At 36.6% G+C, this 11,955-nt stretch overlaps 1 protein-coding gene across 1 annotated transcript; it reads left to right on the forward strand.

The window, feature by feature from the left end:
• Positions 678-7,784, forward strand: LOC109715732 (casein kinase II subunit alpha-like). The gene is made up of 10 exons (XM_020240870.1): positions 678-1,040; positions 1,141-1,270; positions 3,002-3,196; positions 4,156-4,313; positions 4,997-5,087; positions 5,179-5,244; positions 6,059-6,141; positions 6,237-6,300; positions 6,386-6,454; positions 7,422-7,784. Exons 1-10 carry the CDS (start codon positions 784-786, stop codon positions 7,479-7,481), a joined length of 1,173 nt encoding a protein of 390 aa, XP_020096459.1. The 5' UTR covers positions 678-783; the 3' UTR covers positions 7,482-7,784.

Below are 11,955 nucleotides of genomic sequence, written 5' to 3' on the forward strand. Positions count from 1 at the left end.
GACGGAGTATACGGTGAGAGTATTTTTGAAAAAAAGTATGTATTTAGAAAGATGATTATGATATAACAAAATTTATAGGGATATTTATAATATTTCTGAAATTTAGAGGGGTACGGATGAAATTAACCCTTTAAATAAATAGTGAACAAATTAAGGGTAAAATGGTAATTTTATATTTTAAAGTAGAATTAAAAAAAGGTCAAAATGACGGAAGTTAGTGAAAATTAACGGTGGGAGAATTTAGGAAAAAAATATTATATTTAGAGGGGCATTTGTGAAATTTAAAAAATTAGAAGGGTATTTATGATATTTCATATCTTTGTGAGGGTAGGAATGAAATTAACCCAAAAAATAACTATCGTCAAAATATCAAAATCCTACGTTTATTTTTATTCATTATTTTTACTTTTGCACTAAATCCAAAACAATTGTACTGAACATTTAAAACACTTTATTCAGTATCAGTATTACACAAAGTGATATCTATTCGCACTATTTGTGTAGCCAAACAAGCTCTTAAAATCTCCAACCGCAAACTCCAAGAACCCACTTCACTATCTTTGCCGACTTCAATAATAATGAATTCGGCAGCTGTATGAATTAAATTGCCGACTTCACCCTGCGCTTTGGGTTATTGTCTTAATAACCAGTTTAATCCGAGAGAGAGAGAGAGAGAGAGAGAGAGAGAGAGAGAGGGGGGGGTGCGAAAGAGGGATGTAGAGTAATATAAAGATGGGCTCGCCGCGCCCGTGAGATTCCTCTTCTCGCGCTTTCCCCTATTTCATGGCCTTGTGGCCCCTCCGCACCATCGCACCCCATCGCCTCCTCCTCCTCCCCCTCTCTCGCTCCCCCTCATTCTCCTCCTCCTCCGCCACTCGCTCCCGCCCCGCTGTCGCCTCCGTCGCCGACGCCATGGCCCAGCGCATTGGCAAGTCCGTGCGCCGCCCCGGCGCCGCCTCCAAGGCCCGCGTCTACGCCGACATCAACGTCCACCGCCCCAAGGAGTATTGGGACTACGAAACCCTCGCCGTCCAATGGGGGTAAGCATCCCGATCTCTACGTTTCTGAATCTAGATTAGGGTTTCCTTTTGGGACAATACTTAGTTCGTAATTGGTGAGAGCGTTTGATTCGCGACGAAGGGAGCAAGATGATTACGAGGTGATTCGCAAGGTTGGGAGGGGAAAGTATAGCGAGGTGTTCGAGGGAGTACACAGCACCAACAACGAGAAGTGCATTATTAAGATCCTTAAGCCTGTAAAGAAGAAAAAGGTGCGCCTCCACCTCCTCTTCATCCTACAAATAGGCATCGGCTAATAAGTGAAATGGACGAAGCTGCTTAGTGAGCTAGCTGTTTACATTTTTTCCGCTTCAGTTGGATACCTTCTTGTAGTTTCTTACCTGCATTTGTGCTGGTTTTGATGCGTTAGTTTGTATAGAGGAATGTTCTCTTGGTAGCTGAATTTTTTTGGATAATCAGTGTTTGAGGTTACTGAGACATGGTTGATCAATTGTTTTAATTTATTTAATGAAAAATGTAAGTAAAATGCGCTAGGAGTTATGAATTTAAGGTTATTAGAAAATCTTGGAATATGTTGATGAAAGAATAGTTAGTTTGGAGTTACTATGAAAAGATGTGTGTGTGTGTGTGTGTGTGTGTGTGTGTGTAGAGAGAGAGAGAGAGAGAGTCTAGCTACTTTACTCTTATGAGTACGATTGACTTCACACTCATAAGTCGTTTTCGATGATAGAGCTTTTGAATCGACGATTCATACCGTTAAATATAATTTAGAGCATTTGAAACTTCTAAAAATTAAATTTTATAATTTTTCGACATTATTTACTTACAATTAAAAGATCTCAAAATTGAATTTTTAATGGCCCGTATAGGAGCTCACTAGTTTAACGGTGTTAAAGAATCGGAATCGGCTGAATTTTTGATAAAAATTCTATTAACTATCTAGATAGAGATCTATACCTCCGATCTTAAATTGAAAATTCCGATCCTCTATTTATAGGAAGCCATTTAATTTTTGACCGTTCATTTTATGCCCGTTTGATGGACTTTATTATAATTTTGAAAAATTACGAAATTTATTTTCTACAAGTTTTAAATGCTCCTGTTCATTTTTAACTGTGTGGATCGTTGATTCGAAAGCTTCATCATTGAAAACAACTTATGAGGACAAAGATCTTTATACTCATAAGAGTATAGTAACCCTACTCTCTCTCTCTCTATGTATATATATATATATATATATATATATATATATATATATATATANTTCCAGCTCAACTCTCCCTTCTCTCTCTCTCTCTATATATATATATATATATATATATATATATATATATATATATATATATACATAGGTGGTTGGTTGAATAGTATAATCTAACGGTTGAAAATGATCAAAGGCGTAGATCTAACGGTAAAAAATTTATAAACAAAGTATGCTCCTTCCGACTTACTACGCTTTGTTGAATGATTTAATTGGTTCATATTTAATGTGTTAAACTGGTTACTTGCTTTCTCTTAAAGCACAAATTTGTTTGACCTGACTGAAGGCTCTCTTTGTCCTATACAACTAATTTTGTATGCCTGTAATCATATCAGTACTCAGTAGTGCTTTGGTGATTGTAATATAGAGCTGTTAAGATACAGTTCCTTCTCTAGATATAAACCTGTCCGGTTGAATGCTTAATTTAGCAAAACCTTGTATGACAATCTCGTATGTTGCACTCAATTTGCTGAACTTTCATATGGTAAACAGCAGCAAATTTCTCTCCTGGCATTTGCTGTCCATTGCTTCGAGTACTTGTGGTGCTTTATGTTCATGCATTTATCAATATGCTTTTTCGTCTTTTTTTTTTCTATTCTGACTGCTTCTGAAATGCTTCTCCTTGTTTTGTAATAATACTTGGTGTCTACGCAGTGTTATGCACTTGCTATGTGGTGTCCACATCTAAGATTTTTCTTTGGTGGATTGCTATGTGATGCAGATTAAGAGGGAAATTAAGATACTGCAGAATTTATGTGGTGGGCCGAATATTGTGAAGCTACTTGATATTGTCAGAGACCCGCAGTCAAAGACACCCAGTCTGATCTTTGAATACATCAATAATACCGATTTCAAAGCACTTTATCCTACTTTATCAGACTATGATATCCGCTATTACATTTATGAATTATTAAAGGCAAGTCTATCATTTCATTTCTACGATGGGATGATGTATCGTTCAAAAAAATAATTCATTAAATCATCGTCGATGTTATTATCATTCCTGTTCACGTTATTGTAAATTTGATGCTTCCTAGATTTCTTTCTGTTTTGGTTGACTGGATACAGTGAATACTAATTCTTTCTGTGGAGCTATTAATTTCTCATACCTATCATTCATCAGTCCTATCATCGTCACAGTTTTTGTCTTCGGAGGCAGTGAAAGACAAAAAGATATAAGTAATTGACGATAAAAGATATCCTGAGAATGAATCTTGTACAACACAGTTGAACAGAGGAAGAGGATCCACATAATTAGACTTGTTGTGGTTGTAGTAGTTTTTTTTGTCCACTTGGGTTTGTTTGCCTTCCTGAATTTTTAGTCTGTTTGACCATACATTCATTTTCCCATGCTAATGACTATGCCATGATGGAGGAGCTTACCTGGGCTTGAAGGCCTGCTTTTCTCCACTCGCTATTTTACTGTGGTATTGACTATTTTAGTTTATAAACCCTAAGCCACAAACCCATAACATGCTTTTTCAATTCAACTTTATTTGCACACCTTTTTACTTATTCAGGATCACTATTGTTAATTGTCTTCGTATGCTGTTTAATTCTCCAGTGATCCACTAGTGTTTGTGGTACAGATCTTCCTTCTCACCAGATAGTTTTTCCTATTCAACAATATTGTGCACCATTATGGACTTTTTGTGCCATGCTGCTTTGTTTAAGGATCTAAGAGATCTTATTTGTAAATCACAACTGTTGTTTAAGAAAATTTGTAAGCTCGATGAAGAAGATATTTCTAAATTTGCTCTTGATTCTTTATGCTTTGCTAATTGTGCATAACCTTTTTTCCTTTCATTTTTTTTTGTGGGAACATTAGATTCCATCAAATTTGATTGTCTTTAACTTTCTCAGGCATTTGTGTAGGCACTAGATTACTGTCACTCACAAGGAATCATGCATCGAGATGTGAAGCCTCATAACGTTATGATTGATCATGAGCAGCGCAAACTTCGCCTCATTGACTGGGGTCTTGCAGAATTCTACCATCCTGGAAAAGAATATAATGTTCGAGTTGCTTCGAGGTTAGCATCTTGCCTACAGATTGATCAACTCTGTAAGAGGAGCTCAGTAGTACGTGTTTTTATTGTTCTTATGAGGACTTATCTGATTCTTTTCAGTGGATCCTATAACAAGCTTGTCGAACATCATTTTCATGTATCTAATTGGATTCTTATTATCTTGGCTGCTGAGCTTATTTTCTTTACATGTACATTTAATGACTTATCTAACATGATTAGTAACAACAGTTGCTTCTTTTCTATTAGAGGCCTGCTCATGGAGGTTTTACATTAGCCATTTCTTATTATACAATTTTTTTTCACTTAGATGTCATGATGCTTTTAATTTTTTAAAAGTTTGATTACATGATTTTTTTTTTTTTTAATTTCTTGGCTGGTTGTTACATTCGAAATTTCTCAAGTTCACTGCAATCAATAAATTTAGATTACAAAATGTGTTTTACTAGAACAAGAGAAATCAGATAATGGAGCAGTTGCACTTGGATGATAACTGAATCACCTTTTTGCTCCAAATGATGGCGCGGTGCAGCTCATCTTGTTTTGCATTGTTATTTGTAATTGCTCTTAAGCTTGTTATGCATCATTAGTCCACATTCTTATTCCACCTGTTTTAAGTTTTCTTTTTTTTTTCCTTATTGATATTATCAATATTATCAATTAAATTGCTCTTTGCTCTATGTTGCTAGATACTTCAAGGGCCCAGAACTTCTTGTGGATTTGCAAGATTATGATTACTCATTGGATATGTGGAGCCTTGGTTGTATGTTTGCTGGGATGGTAAGTGTTGAGGGTGCTTAAAGCCGCTCAGCAATATTTTCTTTCCTTGAGCACTAGTTATCAGAATATTAGCACCTTTCTTCTGTAACAGATATTCCGAAAGGAGCCCTTCTTTTATGGCCATGACAATTATGACCAGTTGGTGAAAATAGCTAAGGTATATGTTTATTTTTTTCTTTCCATATGGTAATTAAGATTGGTCGTATGTCCATGCTGTTCTTATTATTTCCTTTTCTGAATTAGCATGCATTATTCTCATTTTCCTTACTATTGACCTGTTAATGGGACTAATGTATAAGCCAAAGTAGTTCCCATGTGTGCCACACTTGCATTTATGCTGGACTTTCCGATTATCCAGAGTAATGAAAGCTGACAGGATGGATCATATGAAACACTTATTAGTTTGGTTAGTTGAATTCTTAAGTTTTTGAACGCGTAAGTATGAGGACCGAGGATCCAAGTGAAACTTATGAATAGTGCAAGGAAATACAGTGCAACTTACCCTTGGTTGCAGTATATCTGCTTATTTGTAGGTTATTTCATAAAGCTAATGCAACTGAATAAGTTTTGATCTTTGCATCGAAAATTAAACACTTGATTCACAATTCTAGTAGTGAAGTGATGACTGTGCAATGAAACCTTTGGTTGATTTGTTTTTTGGCTGATAAATGTAGTCAACCGCCGGCCCAATGATTGAATGTGTATTATTATACCGGTCCTCATAAAAATATTTTCAAGCAAAGAACTAGTCAACAGAGTCTCATGCTTTTCCTTTTATGAAAAACTTGAATATCATTCATTACCTTCTCTCTCGAATGTTTAGTTGCTCTTCCCATGTTATTGCTTTTCATGAACTAAATTACTTAATATTCAGATTTCATTAAATAGTTCTTTATTCATATTTTTCCACAATAGTTATCCATAATTCTCTTAGCTTTTCGAGCTTAACTAAGTCTAATGTTCTGCTATAGGTTCTTGGGACAGAGGACTTGAATGCTTATCTAGCTAAATACCGCTTAGAGCTAGACCCACAACTCGAGGCGATGGTTGGGAGGTACCAATTCACTCTTTCTGATTCATCATCCTATTGTTGTTTTTCTTTTGGTAGTAAATCTGTTTTAAATTCAGTGATATCTTTGTTTCTCGTAGGCATAGCAGGAAGCCATGGGCCAAGTTCGTTAATGCTGATAATCAGAATCTTGCACTTCCTGAGGTGACTTTATCATGTGGACTTTTCAATTAATTCTATGCTTGTTAAATTTTATCATAGTTGTATAACATGTGTCGATCTTGTACAGGCGATTGACTTTGTGGATAGGCTTCTCCGGTATGACCACCAGGAGAGGCCAACTGCAAAAGAAGCTATGGTAATGACTATTTTTTACCTGACAATGTCTATTCTCAATCTAGCTACTGAAAAATCTGTTGTTAATAGTTAACTGCCAACAGAAAACTACGAATAACTATAGAGCTGTAAAAATTTAACATATTCACCTCATTCAACTAACCAAAATCAAAGAAATCAACGGTTGAGGGGGTATCAATTGTGAAAGTAAAGTTTGGGGTCTATTTGGCCTATGGCTAGGGGGTGTAATGTGGGCCGTCCCGCATTTTTTGTGCCGATTCGGGCTAGGGGATGGCCCGACCCCGCCCGGTTCCAAATCCAGGCCGGGCCATGCTGGGCTGGAGCTATCAAGTCTCTGGCCCAACATGGCCATTCGGCCCGAAGGGCTTGGGCTGTGCTCTAGGCCGGCCCTTAAAAGATTTTATTTTTTATTTTTTAAAAATATATAAAATTTAAAATATAAACAAATAATTATTTCTATTTTAAAATTTTAAAATTTATAAAAATAATTATAATATAACAAATATGTAAAATTTTTAAAATATATATATAATTTTTTTTGAAAAAAAAAGAATTGAGAGTGTTTTTGGTCCAACGCCAAAATTGTTTGTTCCATTGGACCAAAAACCTCCTCCCAAGGTTTGCTTGAGATCTCCTGGGGCACTTCTCCCCAGGAGCTCCAACCCCAAGGCCCAAGGTTGCCTTGGGCCTTGGGGTTCGGGCCGTGCTGGCCCGGATGGCACGGCCTAAGCGGGTCGTGCCCGTGCGGGCCACGGGTCTCTCCTCAGCTCGGCATGGTCCAGGTCCGTTTCGGGACGGACCGTCAGCACGGTCCTCAAGCTCAGGCCGGCAGGGGTGCGACAGCACCGATGCCGTGCTCCGGCCCGGCACGGCCTCGGGCCGGGCGGCTTGTTTTACATCCCTACCCATGGCTGATAAGGTGCCAATACGTTTTAGTTTACTATAATGCTGCTGCTGCTTGTTTACAGGCCCATCCTTACTTTAATTCTGTGAGAAATGTTGAGAGCAGCAGGGGGCACGCGCACTAGCTTGAATTTTGTGGGTGAGGTTTTTTCCCCCTTACTACTTTTCCTTTATCTTCTTTTATTGCTCCCGATGCATCATCTAATATCAAGAGAAGGTATGTTGTTAACTGTTGTCAGATTTTACTTAAGTAATATTGTAAGTGTTTATGTTCTCTAATTTAGCTGTCATCGATCCAAAATAAGGCTGATTTCTAGCATTGGTTGTAATTCTTTTTAAATTTGAAAATGTTTTGTTCTTTCTATGGGTGGACAATCACAGTAACCTCATAAATGTGTTTCAATTTTGTGATATGTCATTTTCACCAATTATTCGTGCCTTTTAGATTACGTTCATGTAGATCAATGGAGTAACATCGAGATCCTGACTCACATGTCACGTAGAATTTAACAATGACACCATCTTTTGTTTTTTTCATGTAAAATCTATTGTCAGTATTTATATGATAAGGAGTTCTTTGATGTAAACTTATTTCGGGAAACAATCATTGGAACCAAGCAGATGGTACTGGGATTTTAGCAAGGCATAGTGTACAATTGTTTGATTTTTGTTAGAATAGATATGCAGAGGTTAGAACAGAAGGTGCCTTTCATTGCCCATTCTTCATCACGCTCAAGCTTTTGTACTCAATCAACAGAGTACAAAAATTCAATGGGACACTAGTCAAAGTATTAACACTTGAAAGCGACACTTGAAAGCGACACGATTCTTATAACGAGCGTATATTATAGATCGGTTAACGAGTTAACATATGTTTATAGGATATATTATAGATTGGTTAACGAGTTAACATATGTTTATAGGAGAAACTAACTCACATAGCTGATACGCATCCTGTGTATGAGATCTAAGGTTGAACATTTATTGTTAAGAGAGCTCCAGCTGAATATCGTTGTACAGTTGTCTCATCTTATTATTGGAACTATGATGCACAAGTAGCAACAACCATAACCGAAAATTTAGCCTTCCATAGTATTAATGTAGCAAAAATATGGCCGTTTATTCCTGGCATTATCAGTTGGCGCCTTCTGGTACCATCAAGGCGCAGGGATCTAGGGTTTGAGGAAATTAATACCTACACCTGATGCACCCTGGGAGCACCTTTAGGTGCACACTCTGGTGTGCAAAAAATGTTTGCGAATGGGAGGATCTCGCCTATCATCCGTAGAGGAATGCATTTGAGTAGAGGTGGCAAGGAGCCGAACACGAGCTGAGTTGGGCTTTCGCCGTTCTATTCTAGTTGAAACAGAACAACTACTAGACTCAAATTTATATTATGGATAGCTTAAGCTAAAAAGGACTTCATTAAGATTCTCTAATTTCAGTTTTTTAATGTGTGAACACTAGGGGTGTCAACCAGCCGAACACGAACGAGCTGGGATCGGTTCGTGTCGAACATGAGCTAGTTCGTTAAAATATTGAGCCGAAAACTTCAACTTGTGCTCGGCTTGTTTATTAACGAGCCGAACAGAAGTTGGCTCATGAACAACAAGTTGTTCGAACGATTAGAATAAATATACATAAAAAATAAATTTATGAGATCTTATCTTTAGACTTTGATCTAATGGGTAACTTTTTTTCATATCAATCGGGTTTTTTATAATTGAGTTGGATTTTTTTATTTAGATTGGGTTAAAAATTAAATAATNGAGCGAGCTGATCATATCTCGTACGTTCGATTTATTTATTAAATGAGTTAAAAAATTCAATTCGTGTTTGGCTTATTTATTAAACGAGCAATTAGATTTTGAGCTCATTTTAAGTCGAACATGAGCTGGACGGTGAACAACGAGCTGAATTGCCACCCCTGCAGTAGAATCGTTTTTCCATGCGCAGGCAGGATTATGGGCAAACGCCTCGTATATCAGAATGTAGCTCTCTTCGTCGATTCTTTTATATCACCTTAGTCTTGTATATGTTTTAAAACCATTTAATTCTATGGGAGTTGTGGTATTTTTTTTTTCTTTTTTCTTTTTTTGTTTAGATGGTAGCTAGGTTAGTTTAGGTAGTGTTTGATTTGAGAATTTTTATACTCTAAAATTTTTTTTTTTTTGAGAGACGGGTAGAATGCTATCCGCTTCATTTATTTTATTTTAAAAATAAACTTAGCTGAAAATATTAATCAACTAGTATTTGAACTTAAAATCTTAGATACCAATCATTACGTTTTTTGTCACTTGCGCTAGGGACGGTCGGCTTTATATCCTAAAAATTATTTCTAGAAATGGGCGGGCTCAGGATAGTACCTAAGGAAAGGACTTTACGGAGGAAATGGTTAAAGATATAATGAACACACCTTGGCAATAATTTTGTGAGAGATAGGTAGCATGTTACCTGCTTCGTTTATTTCATTTAAAAATAAACTTAGTTGGAAATGTGAATCAACTATGATTCAAACTTGGATCTCGGATATCAATCACTACGCCTTTTGCCATTTGCTCTAGGGACGGTCCGTACATGTTGGCCAGGAATTGAGGGACGATGATGATGAGAGGCGGTGCGCGGAGGATAAAGATGCACCGGGTGCAGGGAATAATAGTATTTCGTGCGGATTATCGCGGGAGAGGCACCCAAGTGTCCGGTGACCGTACGATGGGGTCACTGCTCCTCCAGAAACAATGATAGAGATGTTTATGATTGCCCAACACTACCCCGTCCCACTCCCTCCTCTACTCTCTCTCTCACCCGAGACAAATTAGCATCTCCCTAAACTCAACACCATACCCACGTACACCCCAGGGCCCCACCAACAGAAGAGATAGAAAGGGAACGGGAATGCATGGCCATGTTCCATGCCTCGCACCTCCATGGTCATGATGGCCACATGACCATGACATGCCACGCTTATTCCGTGGAAACAGATGCGTTGTTTTATGCAAAAAAAAAAAATAATAATATCGAATTAAATCTCTTTCTTTTTTCGATAAAAATAAAAGTGATTCGGTACAAATTTTATGTAAAAAAATATATATTGGTTAAATAAATGAGAAAATTTTTTGTACTTATCTTTGCACTATAGGGAATTTTTGGTTTCTGATCTTATCTTTAAAATTGTTGTGCACCCTCGTCATTTTGTACACGTCTTAGCTAGGGAGCCCTGTGGAGACGAATAGGAAGTAGGATAGGGTCTTTTTGGTACCATTTCCAGTACTGTTGGATGTTTTTGCCCTTAAAAAGATGGTCTCCTTCAGAAATGTGCTGATCTTTTCACTGTTCTTACTTTCTTTTTTTTTTCTTTCTCAATCCCGATCTTAGAAAGGTGTGAGCCATATAAATGTGTGAAAACTAGCTAGTGTTGCCAAAGCAACTTTTAGCTGCTTAATTATCTTCATCAAATACCGACCGTCCCTAGAGTAAGTGACAAAGAGCTTAGTGGTTGGTACCCGAGGTCCCAAGTTCGAATTCTAGTTGATTCACATTTTCAGATAAGCTTATTTTTAAATGAAATAAACGAAACGAATAACGTGCTATCTATCTCTAAAAAAAAAAAAAAATCACTCCTCCTTAAGAGGTTTTCAAGATGGCAGAGACTTGAACCTCTGCTTGTACATTATCTGAAAAGAATTCATGGCGTGTTTTATATTAAAAGAAAAGAATAAACATCAACGTGGCGTGTAAGAATGGATGATTCTTTATTTAAATCTCTTCTATATATTATATATATATTATAGGGGCCGACAAAGTGGTCGTACTAGCCGAACTTCTACTTGGCTATGGGCTTTCTGAAGAAGCGGATAAAAAAAGCGCAATTCAAAGTTGATAGCAATCGTAGTCAAAGTTATGTTTGTGCGAAAGACTATTTTTCTGATGGAAAAGCCGAGTATTATTCTAACGGGCTTCTTTTTTTTCTTTTTTTTTTTTTTCCTTTTTTGGTGTCATTTAGCCCCTCAATTTTTTTTTAAAAAATAAATGACTTTAATAAATTTATATTTACATAAATAGCATTCTTCTTGCCACGCGAATGTCTAGACGGTGTTTTTAAGTTGAACACGGTAATTCAATTACTGTGTTTAAACATAATAATTGAATCATCGTGTTCCCTTTTTGTATTCTTTTTCGTCCCTAAGTTAAAAAGGAGGGACTAAAGTGTGGATATGAATATGACGATTCATTCATCGTATTCAATTTAAAAATATAAACGTGACGGTACGTTGCATGATAAGAAAAGAATCATATATGCAAATATAAATTTACTAGGACTATTTGTAATTTTTTTTTGGAGGGGGCTAATTTTTTTTTAAAAAAACCCTATTCTAACTTAAAACCAAGCAACAATATATTTACTTTTATCCTTTCTCTAAAGCATATTGATTCGTAATTGTGATTATTATTTAGCTTGATGTCGTTTCAGTAATGTCTTTCCATTGTATCTTTTTTTTGTTTCAATTCCTTTTCATTCATTTGTTTGCTTTTATATGTAGAATTTGAGCTGTATGGTTTTAGGTTTATAAATTGCTTTCCATTATATCTTTTTTTTTC

Source organism: Ananas comosus, linkage group 9 (assembly GCF_001540865.1).
Source record: "Ananas comosus cultivar F153 linkage group 9, ASM154086v1, whole genome shotgun sequence".
In the NCBI taxonomy this organism is placed as follows: domain Eukaryota; kingdom Viridiplantae; phylum Streptophyta; class Magnoliopsida; order Poales; family Bromeliaceae; genus Ananas; species Ananas comosus.

Excerpts from the sequence above, each read along its gene's own strand:
- LOC109715732 (XM_020240870.1), top strand. The coding sequence starts at position 784 with ATGGCCTTGTGGCCCCTCCGCACCATCGCACCCCATCGCCTCCTCCTC. Across the intron at positions 3,197-4,155 it reads ACATTTATGAATTATTAAAG|GCACTAGATTACTGTCACTC; the intron begins GCAAGTCTATCA and ends GCATTTGTGTAG. Across the intron at positions 5,088-5,178 it reads GTTGTATGTTTGCTGGGATG|ATATTCCGAAAGGAGCCCTT; the intron begins GTAAGTGTTGAG and ends CTTCTGTAACAG.